Genomic DNA, 18,830 nt, shown 5'->3' on the forward strand with positions numbered 1-18,830 from the left:
TGATGAGGAAAGAGAAGGCGCCCACTGCTGGAAAATAAACCTCTTTCCAATGATTTAGATACCCTGAAGACCCCCAGCAGTGAGGTTTCATATGAAGAAACCGCCAAAGGTGCAAAAAAAGCAAATTATATGATGGTGTCGGCTGTGCGTCGTCACTACTGTGATATACTTATACTTTAGTTTTTCAGTATTTAAAGTACTTATAATCACAATATGTTAATGATTTTTACTGTACTTACTCATTATATAATAAGAATTAAGCCATGAAAAAATCAGTCAAAGTGGTGAAACTATAAGCAAGGTACAGATATATCTATATTTCAAGTTGCCATATCTCCGTTCAATATTTTTTTTACTTTTTTTTAATCATAAAAAATCTAAAATACATCAGATTTAGATGAAACTTACAGGGAATATTACTTTTAGTAACTGCTAGGGCCGATTGTTCGAATATTTTGAATAGGATGAAAGAGTTCGGAGTAATAATGGAAACAAGACAAAAAATATTTATTTTTCACGATTTTTGCCAGCCATTAAAATTGAAATGCCTGTATGCAAAAGTATAAAGGAAATTGTTCAATTACTCAATGACCGGCCCTAGGTGTGCCTACTGACTAATCATAGCCAAAATATAAAACAAATTGGTCCACGTATTATGGTGCTGTGCACTTTTAAATGTCGCTACTGGTATACGTACATGTGTACATATGTACATGTGTACATACATCATTCTGCTTCACCTAAAATGTAGGCAACATGGATACCTATTTACCTGAGAAGTTTCAGCTCTTTACTCTAAATATTTTAGAAAATGACCTCCAGGTGTTGCGTACCCCCTTAAGCATAGACCATTACAATGCTTCAAGTGTTTTGGCTATGGTCACTCATCAAAGGTATGCACAAAAGATCAGCTATGTGCAACCTGTTCATTACAAAAACATGAAGATGATTGTTCTAATCCTACATTATGTATAAATTGTAAGGGAAATCATAGTGCTAGATATAAAGAATGTGAGTCATTTAAAAAGGAAAAAGCAGCTATAGAGAAAGCTCAAGCAGAACATCTAAGCATTGGCCAGGCAAAAAGACTTCTGTTCAGTAGACCTCAATATAGTGATGTTCTAAAAATGGAAATTCAATTAAGAATCAATCTATAAAATCCAATCCCAATCCAAAACTTCAGCCTTCCCCCTCTGAGCTTGAAGTGCATTCAACTTCTCAGACTTCATCTCAGAAAGCTTCTTCGTCCCCTCTCCAGGGGACTCCAAAGGCCTCTCAGAAGGCCTCTCAGGCAGCTATACTGCCTGATCTGGGTAATTCCCAGAATGACACCTTGATCAAAACCCCTCTCCAGGGGACTTCTCAGGCCTTACTAAAGACCTCCCAGGCAGCTTTACCGCCTGATCCGGGTAATTCCCAGAAGGACCCCTTGATCAAAACCCTTCTCCAGGGAACTTCTCAGGCCTCACTAAAGACCTCCCAGGCAGCTTTGCCGCCTGATCTGGGTAACTCCCAGAATAACCCCTTGTCCAAAAACCCTCTCCAGGGAACTTCTCAGGCCTCACGAAAGACCTTTCAGACAGCTTTACCACCTGATCTGGATAACTCCCAGAATGACACCTTGATCAAAGCAACTCGTACAGCTCAGGTGCAAGATGTGGAGATGTAGCCTCAAAGACAAAAGAGACCCCGTACTCCCTCACCATCAACTAAATCTTCACATCATGGTAGGACACCAAAGAAAGGAAATAGCAGAACTCTCGAGAACCTGTCATATTCCTCTACAAAACATAAACCGAATCTTCCCAAAACAAACCATTCCATACCTGGAAAACCAAATAAAAAACCATCCAATAACAAATAATGGCCCTATGTCAATGGAACATGCGAGGTTTCCATTCAAATAGAGAACAGATCTGGGTTCTTTTTAAAGAACATAATTTAGCCGCCATTTGTCTACAAGAAACTAAACTGGGCAATGTTATACCCAACTGTGGACACAACTTTACATTCTACAAATCTCCACATGTAGGTGAACGTGCTCATGGTGGCACAAGTATTATTTTGACCAAGTCATTACCACAAAAAGCTGTACAATTAAACACGATACTACAAGCTTGTGCAGCACAAATCTTCATTAATAAATGGATCACTTTGTGCTCCCTATATCTAGAACCTGACTTAGAATCTCGATTAGTGGACAGAGATGGTAATCCAAGGCAATTAGAAGTTAACAATTTACAATCACTTTTAAACCAACTACCTGAACCTTTCATTTTAATGCAAAGCATACATTATGGGGAGAAAATAGATGCGACCATCGTGGACTTTTAATTGAAGAACTACTAGACTATAATGATATAGTTTTAATGAACGATGGTTCCCCCACAAGGTTTGATGTAGTCCACAACTCCAATTCTGCAATTGATCTTACAATATGCTCATCATCTTTAAGATTAGATTATCAGTGGTCAGTGGATGATAATCCCTATGGAAGTGACCACTTTCCCATACATCTTAAGTATGTCCAAAATATACCCTCCCCATGTTTGCCCAAATGGAAGACAAAGGAAGCAAATTGGCAACACTATGAAAGATCCACCAAAGTCACTCGTAAAGCTAATGATTTCCCTAGTCCTTCAGCTGCATACGAATATTTAACTAGTATAATGACTTGAGGAGCTATGCTGTCAATTCCCAAAACAACAGGGAAACCTCGACGTCCACTGATACCATGGTGGAATAGTAATTGTGCCAAGAGCAGAAAAATTACTAGAGCCTGTTACAAATGTTATCGAAGACGTCCAATCGTGATAAACAGGTTGATATACAAGAGAAACCTTGCTAAACAAAAGCAAATTTTCAAAAAAGCAAGGAGAGAGACGTTCATAAGATACATATCAGAACTAAAGTATAATTCCCCACTTATTTTAGTTTGGGACAGAATACACAAACTATCAGGGAAATTTTCCCCCTCCCCCCTGCCCATTCTAAAAATCAACTCGGTTGTTATATCAGATACAAGAGAAGTGGCAGAGGCATTTGCACAGCACTACTCAAATATCTCAAGTGCCAGTCACTACTCCCCTGAATTCCACAGTATAAGGAACACAACAGTAGTTACTCCACCTGTTTGCACTAATGCTGAGGCATATAGGAAAGTAGAAACTGATAAGGACTGTGAAGCACTGCAAGAAGATCTGAATAGGGTATGGAACTGGAGTCAGAAATGGGAAGTGGATTTTAATACTAAGAAGTGTAGCATAATGGAGTTTGGAAAAAGCAAAAACAGAATATCAAGAAAATATACAATTGGAACCAAGGAAGTAAAGAAAGTAGGATCCGAAAAAGACTTGGGAGTTATTATCACAAACGACTTGTCTTATGATACAGATTAACAAAATTGTCGGGGAGACTTACAACTTGCTAAGATCAATAAAAGTGGCTTTTGCTTACCTGGACGAAGACATGATAAAAAAAAATATTGGTTACATTGATAAGGCCTAGAGTATGCGGCGACATTGTGGTCCCCCAGTACCAAAAAGAACATAAAGAAAATAGAAAGAATCCAAAGAGCAGCTACAAAAATGGCACCTGCACTTGCAAACCTATCATACGAGGAGAGATTGGCTAAACTGGAGCTACCGACACTGGAGCAAAGAAGAGAGAGAGGAGATACTGACCATCTACAGAATCATGAAAGGCACAGAGATACTTGATAGAGAAGAATTACTAAACTGGGACAAGAGAAACACAAGAGGACATGGAAGGAAATTAAGAAAACATAGCTATAGAAGAGAACTGAAGAAAAACAGTTTTCCACATAGAGTTTTAGACACTTGGAACAAACTGGATAATGAAATAGTAAGCGCAAAAACCATTCACGAGTTTAAAAGCAAACTAGACACTGAGAGATACAATGGCGGGACAACACGAGCATAGCTCCCCTTCCCGCAAAATACAACTAGGTAAATATAACACTCCATTTAACATCATCGAATTTGAACATGCCTTATCTTTATCTTCACCAACAGCACCTGGAGAAGATGATATCACATATGCAATGATTTCCCATCTACCTCGGGAGTCTAAAAAATTCTTTATTGATGTTTTTAATGAATTTTGGTGTTCAGGAACCTCTTATAAGTTGTGGAAAAACTCTATTATAGTTCCATTTTTGAAACCTGGAAAAGACCCTAGTGATCCCAAAAGTTACAGGCCTATAGCTCTTACCAGCTGTATTTTTAAGATCTATGAACGAATGGTGAATATTCGTTTGGTGTGGCTCCTAGAATCAAAGAATTTATTATCAGAGAGGCAATATGGCTTCCGCAAAAACAGAAGTACTGTACTTTGGATCCCCTATTATATCTCACACATGAGATACAAAATGCTTTTGCAATCCGAAATCAGACCATTGCAGTGTTCTTCGATTTGGAAAAAGCTTTTGACACTACCTGGAGAGCCGGTATTTTAAAACAGCTAGCAGATTGGAATATTGGTGGCAATATTTTTAACTATGCCAAAGATTTTTTATCAAATCGATATTTAAAAGTGCGAATAGGCTCTACCCTATCATCAGAATATCTACAGGAAGAAGGTATTCCACAAGGAAGTGTCCTTAGCCCAACCTTCTTTAGTGTTGCCATCAATAGATTACTTGAACAACGCCCTGTCGGAGTAATTGGCCAAGCATTCGCAGATGATATTGTTTTTATATGTAGTAAATCTACTGCAGTTGAAGCCTGTATCAAAATTCAGAATGCAATTAATGCTGCTACTAAATGGGCAAATAATAAAGGATTGAAATTCTCTACCGAAAAAACTAAAGCTATACGCTTTTGTAGAACACAAAAAAGGGAAGTAATCCCAACATTATTTTTAGAAGACTCAATTATAATATATGAAGACAAAGTTAAATATTTAGGAAATGTTTTTGACAAAAAATTAATTTTTGCTGACCATATAAATGAGACAGCAGTTAATGTCAAACAACGATGTAACATTCTTAAAGTTGTTAGTGGCATGAATTTTGGAGCTGACCGTACTACACTATTAAGATTATATCAAGCCATATGCCTAAGTAAGATTGATTATGGCTTTAGGTTTATGCCTCAGCATGTAAGACACTATTGAAAAAACTGGATGTAGTACACAACATGGCGCTACGCATTTGTACTGGGGCTTTTAAGACTTCTCCTGTTGAAAGTCTTTATGTGGACTCTGGTTTTCCCCCTCTTTCCATTCAAAGGGAAGAACAGGGTCTCAGATATATGTCAAGAGCACTAACTACACATTCTAATCCAGACTACAAGTATATAAAACAACCTATCGACAGAGCACCCACTAAACCTACTTTGCCTAAGCCCCTTGAAGTGAGATTAAACAATAGTACAAGAGAGGTAGGCCTTATTCCTCCTCTAGTTATGGAAATCACTTTTGCAAAATACCCTCCGTGGTGTAGGCCACCTATAAACATTTGCCAAATGAAAGAAAGCAAAAAGATCAACTCAAGTGCTCAACTGAAAAGTAACTTCTTAGCCCATATTTCTGAACACAAAAACTCGATTGCTGTATACACTGATGGGTCAAAAACGGCTACTGGAACTGGATGTGCTATCATCCTTGGAGAAAAAATAATTAAAATAGCCTTCCCAATCAATTCTCAATTTTTAATGCAGAAATTGATGCTATCTATAGCTGTCTAAAACTTATTTTTAATACAAGCAGAAATGAGGATTCATATATTATTTATTGCAATTCCCAAAGTGCATTGACAGCGCTACAAGGATTGATAGCCTCTAATCAACTTATCCAAGAGGTGCAGAATTGGCTGGTCCTCCTGCACTCTCGAAAACAAGTTGACATAAAGTTCTGCTGGGTTCCTTCACACGTGGGAATTGGTGGAAATGAGCAAGCTGATACAGCTGCCAAACAGGCAGCTTCCACCCCGGGTTTCCGCTCTATAAAGGTTCCCTGCGAAGACCTAAATTTTTTTTATTAGATCATACTGTAGGATCAGGTGGCAGGACCAATGGTCCAACACGAACAACAATTTTAAACTAAAGTCAATCAGACCTTCTGTCAGCCCCTGGACCTATACAGGGATGGACAGAAGGTCCAGCATAGTTTTAACACGCCTACGTATAGGGCACACATACCTAACCCACAAGTACCTCCTAACTAGTGGAGCAGAGAGACAGGTCCCCCAGTGCTCCAATTGTAATATTAACATCACAGTGAGGCATACACTTACTGAATGTCCTCTCTATTCTGATCAAAGAAGAAAATTCAGTTTAGCCAGTAAACCGCTAACAAGTATTTTATGAATGGATACTCCTGTAGGAAAGGTTTGCAAATTTTTAAAAGAGACGATTTTATTTGATGATATTTAATTATATAGTTTATGTTTGTTGTAAATGATTAGGATATACTTCTGTTTGTTGTAGATGAGTAGAGAAGTAAACCTTACTTGTTATGAATGTGAAAAATAGCATCTACATATTTTAAATATATAGAATAACTTTTATGATTTTATAACTAAAATAGATTGTATATTAGTATTTTAATGTATAGATAACTGGTTGACATATATGCGCTGAATGGCCTTTGGCTCCGGCGCGTGGCAAATAGCCACAAACTTCATAAATTCCTAAAATTCTCTCTCTCTCTTTCTCTCTTTATAATATTGAAAAAGTACAAGTGTTGGATGAACACGGGGAGGCCGTGGATGCGCATGTAAGTACCCCCTTCCCCGCCCCTTACCCCCAGACCTGGGGGGAAGGGCGGGGGAGGTGAAGGGTGAGGTGGGGTGGAAGGGGTGCCTTTTGTCTTATCAACCATATAAGGAAGAGAATTATTGAAGAAAGGTCAAGCCGATGTCATGCTGAATTGGTTATTTATGTTCTGGAAAAGCATTTCCTTAAGTCTTCAGTTTTCAGCATTTTCGTTTCCCTAATACCATTCGAAGTCACATGGCCTTTGCAGTATTATTATTGTTAATGTTTGAAAACTCACAATGTCTGCCGGCCTTACGAGAAAAGTCGAGCGGGTTCAAATCAAAAAGGTATGGCGTCGATTCTGTTTATTTGCTTACAAAAACAAGATATTTCAAAGATGGTAAATAATTACCTTCTTTCCTTGGATCCAAATATATGTACAAACATAATCATATCAAAAATATATAGCAGACCATTATAATGATAATGGTAGTATTAATCAAATCTAACCAATTCAAAACAAGTAAATATAGAAATGGCGGGAAGCAGACGACAGACCACCTAGCAAGGCGACTTGGCGATGGTCGTATCTTTAACATACTCCCCACCATAGGAGCATTCAATCTCCTATTAAACTAGACAATCACAATCGAATCAAGTAACAATAAGAATGAGTCCTATACATAGAGTCCTTGATCAAATATAAGGCTGACTCGATTCTCAAACTCAGGTCTTGCAAATCAAGCAGAACACGGGGCTTAACTACCCGTCCACTCCGAGAGGTTTTCACCTTTTCAAGACTTTCCACATCCTCATCCCTTGCAACCTCCTTCTCATCGGGCATAGAACACTCTAAGGGGTTTGCAATATCTTCTTTAACACTGTTCGTTTCAAAACAACTTTCCAGATCATGCAATTTCTGGACAGGCCTACAAAAAATTCCCTTGGCAGTTTTGACATTGATGCACCTGACTATACCATCCCTACCAGGGAGTAAGTCAATAATCACACCTAAAGGCCAACTCATTCTAGGTACATTATCTTCTCTTAACAACACAACAGAACCATTCTTCAAGTTACAATTGGGTTTGGATCCCTTCACTGTGGGAGGTAAATTTCTCAAATAGTCATCACTCCACATTTTCCAGAATCTGTCGAGTTGCCTTTCTCGAACATGTTCTCTTTCATTTAAGTCTTTATGGCTAACAACACCCAAATGCTCATCAGAAATATGAGGTTGAAATCCAGCTACTCGACCAATCAGAAAATGTGAGGGTGTCAAAGGGTTCTTTGCATCATAATCATCACTTACATAAGTCAGAGGTCTTGAATTGATACAAGCCTCTACTTCGAACAAGGTTGTTTCAAGCTCACATTTAGTCAAGCATCTAGTGCCAAGACATTTCTTCAATGCAGATTTAACTGACCTCACAAGTCGTTCCCACCAGCCTCCCCACCATGGGGATCTGGGAGCAATGAACTTCCACTCGGGACTCAAGACACTAAAGTATTGCTGAAGAGCTTTGGCAACACTTTTAAAGGTCTTGGCATTATCTGAATACACCACTGATGGAAGTCCACGCCTGGCAGAAAATCTGCGTAGTGCTAAAAGACAATCAGGCACTGAAAGTGAGTCTGTTAACTCTAAATGAACAGATCTTGTAACAGCACAAGTGAACAACAAAAAATACAATTTCTGATATAGTTGATCAACTGCAAACAAGGGACCCGCGTAATCCAATCCAGTTATTGCAAAGGGGAAGGTAGATTTAATCCTCAATTCTGGCAAAGGAGGGGGTGACTGACTACATGGTCTAGAATCAAATCTCTTGCAAGCAACACATTCTCTAGAAATTCTTTTGGCCACTTGTCTTAATCCAATTATCCAGTAAGAATTTCTAATGGACATGAGGGTGTGAACACCAGCATGTTTCAAAAGGTTATGCTGAAACTGTACTATAAGTTTGGCCACATGACAATTAGTAATTATAATGGGGTGCTTGCTGTCATAACTTAAGGGGAGGCTCCACAATAAAGTTAAAATATTTATTAAAAAAAAAGTTTTCAATATTTGTTGTTCAAACTTTCAGGTTTTGTTTAAAGTCTAGACGCTGATGTTTTGCAAGCAACACATTCTCTACAAACTCTTTTGGCCACTTGTCTTAATCCAGTAAGAATTTCTAATGGACATGAGGGTGTGAACACCAGCATGTTTCAAAAGGTTATGCTGAAACTGTACTATAAGTTTGGCCACATGACAATTAGGAATTATAATGGGGTGCTTGCTGTCATAACTTAAGTCAGAATACTGAAGTCTACCTTTGACTCTCAGCAGTCCATTAGAATCTAGAAAGGGGTCATATCTTATCAGGGAAGAAATTCTAGGAATGGGTTTCCCTTGAGACAAAGCATTTCTTTCATTCTCATAACTTTCTTTCTGAACACAGACTAAAATATTGTCCTTTGCTTTGATCAACTCCTCATAAGTGAGAGGGCCAGAATGTTTTGTGCCATCAGGTTTGCAATTATTAATGAACCTCTTAACCCAAGCAACAATATTCATAACTTTGCTAAATTCACTATATCTACAAAAGTCAAATACAGATGTGGCTTTCTCATTAACAGTCAAGGCTGTTTCCTCTCCCTTACTCTCTTTACAGGTGTGAGCCAAAATGTGTGTCTCATCATCAATATTAGCTCCAGCATGGAAACATGAGGAACTAGATAACCAATTGGGATCCCCGAGCCACATGTTATTTGAAATTAGTTGATCAGCCAAAAGACCTCGGGTCATCAAATCAGCGGGGTTGCCTTTACCAGGGCAATGGAACCAATTGCTTGGAGATGTTAATGTTTGAATTTCAGTTACTCTGTTAGCAACAAACATCTTCCACCTATTAGGATTACCTTTTATCCAAGACAGAGCAACTTTAGAATCTGTCCATCAAACTAATCTTACACAATTATTCAAACGTAGGGCAGATTTTACAAAATGACTGAGACGAGCACTCAACAAGGCTCCAAGAAGTTCCAGCCTGGGTAACGTAACCCGTTTGATGGGAGCAACCTTTGTCGTAGCCATAACAAATGATACATGAAACTCCATATCTGATTTAGGTATACGTAGATATACACAGCTACCATAACCTTTTTCAGAAGCATCACTGAAAGCATGTACCTCTAATCCTACTAATGAACTTAAAGAAGAATCTGGGTAATAACATCTATGGATTTCAAATGTCTTAATACTTTGAATACCATCAATCCACAGCTGACATTTCAGCTGCAAGTCACGTGATAGGATTTCATCCCATCCAAGTCCTAGACGCCAAATTTCCTGAAACAGTATTTTAGCATACATGGTGAAAGGACTTATTAAACCAAGTGGGTCAAACAGTCGAGCAATCAAACTCAAGAAGTTCCTCTTTGTGAAATTCAAATCAAAGTTACAATCCAAATTAAGTCCCTTGAATGAAAACACATCCTTAGAGGCTTTCCAATGCATTCCCAATTAATTTGTAGTCTCCCCAACTTCAAAAAACTGGTTAAGTTGATGAGTTAAACTCTTACTGTTAGAATTCCACTTGGACAAAGTCATGCCAGCATCTGATAATATACTCTGAGCTTCAAGAAACATTGTATTGGCTTCTTCAACAGTATCTGCTCCTGAGAGCCAATCATCCACATACAAGTTTTCCTGAAGCTCTTGCACTGTCACTGAAACAGGATATGAATTCAAATGATGTCTAATAGTGGCATTCAGTAAAAATGGACTACTGGTGTTACCAAAGGGTACCCTTACAAACCTCATTACACGTAAGGATTGTCCGCACTGCCACAAAAACCTATGAACATCCTGATCTGAGTGCTGAACGATCTGCAAAAAAGCTTTGGTTATGTCAGCAGTCAAGCCAATTTTCCATCTTCGGAATCTTAGTAATATTTGAACTAGATCTGGGATTAGTGAAGGCCCAGATTCCAAACAGTCATTCAAAGAAACACCATTAGATCCCACTGCTGAAGCATCAAACACAGGCCTAATTTTTGAGGAAACACATTCCTTAATTACAGGTCTATGAGGCAGATAGATTGAGGTACTTCTTCTATGATATTACTGTCCTCATAACTCTTGAGAACTTTATCATATTCAATTCTTAAACTAGGGTTCCTTTCAAACTTAGAGTTAAGCGTAGCTAACCTCTTCCTTGCTCCAGTCTCATTTTTAAGCAGACTCAATTTAGAAACATCACTTTTCCAAGGAAGAGCAACCTCATACCTGCCATCAACAAACTTAACTGAATCCTCAAATTTATCTAACACTGGGTTTTTGGGAGGCTTATCCCTCCCAGCACATATTCCAATACTTTCAAGGCTCCAAAATTCATGGAGCTCAGATTCATTAACAGGTTTAGCAGTACTTATACATAACATCTGGTGAAATACATTTTCTTCTTGGGTTTTCATACAAGAACCAGACAATATCCAACCAAACAAAGACTCAAAGGCTACTAAATCTTCACATCTTATAAGGTTCTCTGGGGAAACAAAACGCCAGTAATTATCCACACCAATCAGTATATCCAAAGTGAGGTCACGATCACTTCCATAGTCATCAGCTAACTGTAGATGTGAAAGGGACCGCAAAACATCAGAGGGAATCCTTTGACGGCTTAAGGGTGGGCAAATGGTCTCAACTTCGACCGCTAATATTGAGTGAGGATTACCCTGAGTGTCAATCACTTTCACATCATATACATTCCGTTCTTTTCTATTTTGTGATTTCTTATTCCCAAAGGTTGAGTATGAAGTGTACTTAGATGTAACCCACTTAGGTTTGATTCTTCTAACAATATCATGGCTCACATAAGTAGTGTCTGCCCCTAAATCAAACATAACAATAGCATCAACAGATTTCCCATCATTAGTTAGAGTCTTGATCTTAGCAGTTTGCAAAACAGTGGACCTTTTAACTCTGGTCATGAGAGATGCCAACATGCTCAACAGTACCACTACCAGTATTGACTGCATTATTAACTTGTTCACTGGGGGTGTGGGCGACACCCTGTCTACTTAGTGAATTATTAATGACACAAATTGTTTTGCCTGTTCTGCAAAATAACACATTGTGATAACCGGAGCACTGCACACACTTCACTTTTCCTCTACAGTCCTTTGGACATATGTCCTCTGACGAGGCACTTAAAACAAAGTCCTAAGGATTTCACTTTCTCTTCACATCTAAGGATATCCAATCTCAATATCTGATTGCACTTTTCAGACTTGTGTCTTTTGTGACAAAAAACACACTGTTGTGATCCTTCTTCAGCTGACGTCTGCAGGGCTGAAGCCGAACTAACTTTTCTTCTTTCGATATCTTGTGGTGCGTTGCTCTTCTCCATGGACAAATCCTTAAAAATTTCCAATCGTTCACGACGCTGGATCTCTGTTTGCAGAAACTTCATCAGCCATTCTAAATTGCCTTCACGTCCAGCACTTTCCCTCGACCATTCCAGACGAATGTCCTGTGGTAGGCGAGCTACAATGATAGGAGTCAACACCATGCCATACTGGTTGCCGCTGAATCCAAGGGCTTCCAAACTTCTTATATGCCGCAACAATTGGTCTCGTAACTTCCATAGGGAGTCACATTGATTAGCTCCTTTAGCTCTAGACGTCAAAGAAGCATTCATTAAGCCCGACACATGGGCGAATACGATTCTTTCAGTGCTGCCAAATCTTTCTTTGAGTAGATCACATGCTATCTTATAATTTGCAGCGGTAAGCGCCAAACCTTGAATGACAGAAAGTGCCTCTCCTCGAAGGAGGGACTGCAAGTATGAGAACTTGCTTATAACAGGCAAGTCACTCTGGTCAACCAGAGCTTCAAAGCAGTCCCAGAAGGGTTGCCACTCTATAGCTTCGCCAGCATATTTAGGGAGCTCTAAACTAGGTAACCTAACCTCTGATCTATCCTTAGAAGAAATGGAGATAGAATCACTTACAACATTGGCAGTCATATCCTTCAGGTGCTTGGCAGCCTTTGCTCTAATTTTCCTGGCAGATCTTTGAAACTTGTCAGTTTCATCCATATCTGACTCTACTTCGTCAGAGTTCAATTCCAACTCCACTGCCGTCTGGTGCTTCTCAAGATCTGCAAGCCTGTGGTCAAATATACAAATAGCAGCTTCTAATAATTCGAGGCTGGTAGCGTCATCACTCATTAAACCTTCTAATTCATTGACGCTTCGTGTCACCCAGCCTTTGGCTGACGCTCTCTTTTTCTTTGCTTCTTGTAAATTGGGAGACATCGTGTCTAAGCTTAAAACGGGTTAATCTTATTCTTAAAGGGCTTAGATAGGGTTTTCCGGGTCTGGGCACCAAATTGTTATTGTTTGAAAACTCACAATGTCTGCCGGCCTTACGAGAAAAGTCGAGCGGGTTCAAATCAAAAAGGTATGGCGTCGATTCTGTTTATTTGCTTACAAAAACAAGATATTTCAAAGATGGTAAATAATTACCTTCTTTCCTTGGATCCAAATATATGTACAAACATAATCATATCAAAAATATATAGCAGACCATTATAATGATAATGGTAGTATTAATCAAATCTAACCAATTCAAAACAAGTAAATATAGAAATGGCGGGAAGCAGACAACAGACCACCTAGCAAGGCGACTTGGCGATGGTCGTATCTTTAACAATTATTATTATTAATGATACTTTATCTGATTAACTCACTACTTTAAAGTATGTGGCACGCATGGGCACAAGAACATTTCCGCTCTATATCAAGTACACATATAAAATCTTAGTGTTTCTGATCTTTACATATTTATTAGACATTTCGTCGTCACTCAGCTGATCGGGGGGCCGTTTCTTCTTTACATTACGTCTGTCTGCCTGGGCCAAGTCTTCTCCTTCCTCATTTCCCTCAGCAATCCCTCCCCTTCTCCTCTTTCCCTACTTTCCCACTACCCTACGAGCAATTCCCCCCCCACCCTGTAAATACAATAGGTACTTCCTTTGCTTCGGGATCCACGAAATTTCACTTTTTCTTCAGAACGTCGTCTAAGCCGTCCGTTCGTTGAAGTGTGTATTTACCTAGTTGTATTTTACGGGAAGGGGAGCTATGCTCGTGGGGTCCCGTCTTCATATCTCATTTTATCTAAACTATTTTTAAATTTATGTATTGTTTTTGCACACACCACTTTCTCATCTAACTTGTTCCAACTGTCTATTACTCTGTGAGGAAAGCTGTTCTTTTTCAGATCTCTTCTATAGCTGTCTTTTTTTTATTTTCTTTCCGTGTCCTCTTGTATTTCTATCATCCCATTTTATCAGATTGTCTCTATCAGTAATTTCTATGCATTTCATGATTCTGTAAATAGCTAACAAATCTCCTCTCTTCTTTGCTCTAGTGTCTGTAGCTCAAGTTTTTCTAGTCTCTCTTCATATGATAGTTTTGAGAGTGTTGGTGCCAATTTTGTAATTGCTCTTTGTATTCTTTCAAGTTTTTTTATACATTTTTTTGTACTTGGTGACCATATCGTTGCTGCATATTCCAATCTTGGTCTTATCAGGGTGATTAGGATTTTCTTCACCATTTCTTCATCCAGGTATGTAAATGCAACTTTGATTGTTCTTATTAAATTATAAGTTTCTCCAAAAATCTTATTTATATGTTTCTCAGGTGACATATTATTCATAACAATGACTCCCAGTTCCTTCTCATTTTCTACTTTTTTTATTCCTTCTTCTCCCAGCTTATATGCTCCTGTTATTCTGTTTTTGCTTTTTCCAAATTCCATTATACTACACTTTTTTGTATTGAACTTCATCTCCCACTTCCTACTCCATTCCTGTACTTTATTTATATCTCTCTGTAGTGATTCACAATCTTCTTCAGTTTTCACTCTTTTCAGTAGTTTTGCATCATCTGCAAAGAAGCTCGTATAGCTTTCAATTCTTTCATCCATATCATTAATATATATAGCAAACATTATTGGGGCCAGAACTGTTCCCTGCGGAACACCGCTTATTACTTCATCCCATTTTGAGTGCTGGTTTCTTATCACTACTCTCATTTTTCTTTCTTGCAAAAAGTCTTCCATCCAATTTAGTAGTTTTCCCTGTATTCCTCCTTGAGTTTCTAATTTCTTAAGCAACTTCTTATGTGGTACTTTGTCAAAAGCTTTTTTTAGGTCTAGAAATGCACAGTCCGCCCATCCATCTCTTTCTTGTATCATATCTATTAGCCTTGAATAGAAACATATTAAATTGGTGACGCATGATCGTCCTTGTCTGAATCCAAATTGCCTTGGATTTAACACGTTTTTTTCTAAATATTTTACCCATCTACTTTTGACAATTCTTTCACAAATTTTTGCTATTGTACTTGTTAGGGAGACTGGTCTATAGTTGTTAGGGTCTTCTTTATTTCCTCCTTTATATATAGGTACTATATTTGCTTTTTTCCAATCTTGTGGAACTTTTCCTTCTTTCAGGGAACGGTTTATTATGCTATGTATTTTGTCTGCCAGTTCATTCCTGCATTCTTTCAAAATCCAGTTTGCCATTTCATCTGGTCCATGCGATTTTCTGACATCAAGATTACTCAAGTGTTTCAATATTTCGTTCTTTGTTACTTCTATTTCTTTCATGGGAGGGACTTTCTCTTTCCATTCGATCTCTTCAGGTTGTATGTTCTCCCTTGTAAACACTGATTTAAAATGTTTGTTCATAATTTCCGCCATTTCAATTTCCTCTGTGTATTCAACTCCTCCTTGTCTTAATTTCTCCAAGTCTTGTTTGTTTTTCAATTTGTTGTTTACAAATCTGTAAAATAGTTTTGGTTGATCTTTACACTTTTCTATGACATCTTTTTCATATTTTCTCTTTTCCTCTCTGCATGCTTGTACATATTCATTTCTATAACAAGTATATATTTTCCATTTTTCAGGCCTTCTGTCTTTTTTCCATCTGGTCCAGGCTTTGTCTCTTTTGTCTTTTAACTCCCTACAACTTTTGTTGTACCAGCATTTTACATATTCTTTTTCTTGTTTTTGTCTTGGGACATACTTTTCCACTCCTTTTTTGTAAATTTTTGTCAAAATATTCCATTTCTCTTCCACTGTTGTTTCTTCTTTGTATATTTCTTCCCAGTTTTCCTTTTGAAAGAATTCTCTTATTTTATCAAAACTTGTTTTTTCATACATCATTCTTCCTTTTCTATATTGTTCATTTCTTTTCATGTATTTTTCTTCATTTAGTTCCATTTCAATCAATATGTGGTCACTTTTACTTATTGGTGTTTTATATTCAATTTTGTCCACTATTCTAGGTTCAGATGTAATTATTAGGTCTAGTCTTGATGGTTTTTCCTCATTTCTATACCTAGTGTTCTCCTGTATCCATTGTGTCATTGTATTGTCAGTAATCATCTCAAGTAGAGCGTTTCCCCATGAGACGTCTCTACCCTTTACTGTCATCTCTTCCCAGCAGGTTTCTTTGCAATTATAGTCGCCATCATAACTATTCTTCCTCCATCTTCCATTATCTTAGTTAATGTTATCTTTGTGTCCTCTAACATACTTTTATGTTCACTCTCTTCCCACGAGGCTGTTTACGGAGGCACATAATTTATCATAAACTTTCTGCTCTTCTTATCTCTGTCTTCCACTTCCATCATAATCATCTCTACTGTATTCTTTCCATATGTGACACACCTCACATTTATATCCTTCTTAGTCAGGAACATAACTCCACCCCCTTGCTTTGTCTCTCTGTTTCTAATCCAATAATTATATGCATCATGTCCTACACTGTTGGGTGGTAGTGGACCTTTTAATTTTGTTTCTACAATTCCCATTATGTCTGGTTCTTTTTCTTTCAAATAATCATTCAGCTCATTCAATCCTGTTATTAATCCATCTATATTTGTGTAAGACACTCTTAGTTTTCTGCCACTTCCATTGTGTTCTCTGTTTCCCTTTTGTTTTTCTCTTGTGTGTCGAATTTCCTTAGTTTCATATTCACTACTCTCCAATAGAATCTTTCTTTTTCTGACTGTTCTGTTCTCGTTTTTTTCCTTAGCTTCAAGTCTTTTCTTTTTTTTCTTCCTCTCTTTCTTATTTATTCATTTCCCTTTTTATATTATTCACTTGTTGCTAGTTTCCCTGTTTTGGATAAGATATTCTCTGCCATCGTTTGTGACCTGAATTTAATCTTAATTGGTCTGGTCTTATCTGTACTATACTTTCCGAGTCTGAACTCTTCGATTTGTTTCATTATTTCTGGTTCATCTTCCTGAACTAATTGTAGTAAACTGCTTACTTTTTCATTTTCCTCTTTGATTCTTGAGGTTCTATGTGGGTTATGTTTCTCTTCCATTCCTAATATAATTATACATTTCTTTTTGTCTGCTAAGTCTCTTACAATATTCTCTTTCTGTCTCATCACTTTGATCACTGAGTCTTCAGTTTGTTCTTTCATTTGCTGTCTGATTATATCAGTAAATGCAACTTTACTATTTTCCTGTATCTTTCTCCACCCCTGTGCCTCTTTTGCTATTGTTTCTTTATTGTCTTTATTGTTCCTTTTTAATTCTTTATTCTCCTCTTTTACTTCTCTTAAATGTCATTAGTTCTATTTCATCAGTTAAGTTTTTGTTCGCCTCCTCTAGTTCTTCTAATCTTTCTAACTTTTCTGCAATTTTTGACATTTCACCGAACCTAACCTCCCAATGTTCAGTCATTTGTTCAAGCCTTTTCTCCAGGTTTGCTAGTCGGGGAGGTTGGTATCCGCCTCCCCCTCTTTAAATCCTTGGAAATTGTTATCCTCACCTTCCATTGAATTGTTCTTATCTATGTTTCTAATCTTTACATTTTTGTTAGACATTTCGTCGTCACTAAATTGGTCGGGATCTCTTTTGTTTACATGGCGTCTGCCTGCCTGGGCCAAGTCCTCTCCTTCCTCATTTCCTTCCATTTCCCTCAGTAATCCCTCCCCTTCTCCTTTTTCCTCACTATCCCCTACACCACGAGCAATTCCCCCCCACCCCACCCTGTGAATACAATAGGTACTTCCTTCGCTTCGGGATCCACAAAATTTCACTTTTTCTTCAGAACGTCCTCTAAGCCGTCCGTTCGTTGAAGTGTGTGTATTTACCTAGTTGTATTTTACGGGAAGGGGAGCTATGCTCGTGGGATCCCGTCTTCATATCTCATTTTATCTAAACTATTTTTAAATTCATGTATTGTTTTTGCACACACCACTTTCTCATCTAACTTGTTCCAACTGTCTATTACTCTGTGAGGAAAGCTGTTCTTTTTCAAATCTCTTCTATGGCTGTCTTTTTATTTTCTTTCCGTGTCCTCTAGTATTTCTGTCATCCCATTTTATCAGATTCTCTCTGTCAGTAATTTCTATGCCTTTCATGATTCTGTAAATAGCTATCAAATCTCCTCTCTTCTTTGCTCTAGTGTCTGTAGTTCAAGTTTTTCTAGTCTCTCTTCATATGATAGTTTTGAGAGTGTTGGTGCCAATTTTGTAATTGCTCTTTGTATTCTTTCAAGTTTTTTTATACATTTTTTTGTACTTGGTGACCATATCGTTGCTGCATATTCCAATCTTGGTCTTATCAGGGTGATTAGAATTTTCTTCACCATTTCTTCATCCAGGTATGTAAATGCAACTTTGATTGTTCTTATTAGATTATAAGTTTCTCCAAAAATCTTATTTATATGTTTCTCAGGTGACATATTATTCATAACAATGACTCCCAGGTCCTTCTCATTTTCTACTTTTTTTTATTCCTTCTTCTCCCAGTTTATATGCTCCTGTTATTCTGTTTTTGCTTTTTCCAAATTCCATTATACTACACTTTTTTGTATTGAACTCCATCTCCCACTTCCTACTCCATTCCTGTACTTTATTTAGATCTCTCTGTAGTGATTCACAATCTTCTTCAGTTTTCACTCTTTTCAGTAGTTTTGCATCACCTGCAAAGAAGCTCATATAGCTTTCTATTCCTTCATCCATATCATTAATATATATAGCAAACATTATTGGGGCCAGAACTGTTCCCTGCGGAACACCGCTTATTACTT

The 18,830-nt window shown here is 37.8% G+C and overlaps 3 protein-coding genes across 3 annotated transcripts; all 3 read right to left on the minus strand.

The window, feature by feature from the left end:
• Positions 1–1,064: 1,064 nt before the first annotated feature.
• On the minus strand, positions 1,065–9,606 carry LOC143027419 (uncharacterized). Its single transcript, XM_076188704.1, has 4 exons — positions 8,865–9,606; positions 7,883–8,675; positions 7,510–7,702; positions 1,065–1,121 (listed from the first exon to the last, which is right to left on the minus strand). The coding sequence occupies exons 1-4, from the start codon at positions 9,604–9,606 to the stop codon at positions 1,065–1,067; spliced, it is 1,785 nt and encodes a 594-aa protein (XP_076044819.1).
• A 57-nt stretch (positions 9,607–9,663) lies between these two features.
• On the minus strand, positions 9,664–11,714 carry LOC143027420 (uncharacterized). The gene is made up of 3 exons (XM_076188705.1): positions 10,835–11,714; positions 10,290–10,436; positions 9,664–9,929 (listed from the first exon to the last, which is right to left on the minus strand). Exons 1-3 carry the CDS (start codon positions 11,712–11,714, stop codon positions 9,664–9,666), a joined length of 1,293 nt encoding a protein of 430 aa, XP_076044820.1.
• Positions 11,715–11,881: 167 nt separating this feature from the next.
• On the minus strand, positions 11,882–13,027 carry LOC143027421 (uncharacterized). Its single transcript, XM_076188706.1, has one exon. It carries the CDS (start codon positions 13,025–13,027, stop codon positions 11,882–11,884), a length of 1,146 nt encoding a protein of 381 aa, XP_076044821.1.
• Positions 13,028–18,830: the final 5,803 nt, after the last annotated feature.

The sequence above is a fragment of the Oratosquilla oratoria genome, chromosome 8 (assembly GCF_046742065.1).
Source record: "Oratosquilla oratoria isolate Oo_2021 chromosome 8, ASM4674206v1, whole genome shotgun sequence".
Classification (NCBI taxonomy): domain Eukaryota; kingdom Metazoa; phylum Arthropoda; class Malacostraca; order Stomatopoda; family Squillidae; genus Oratosquilla; species Oratosquilla oratoria.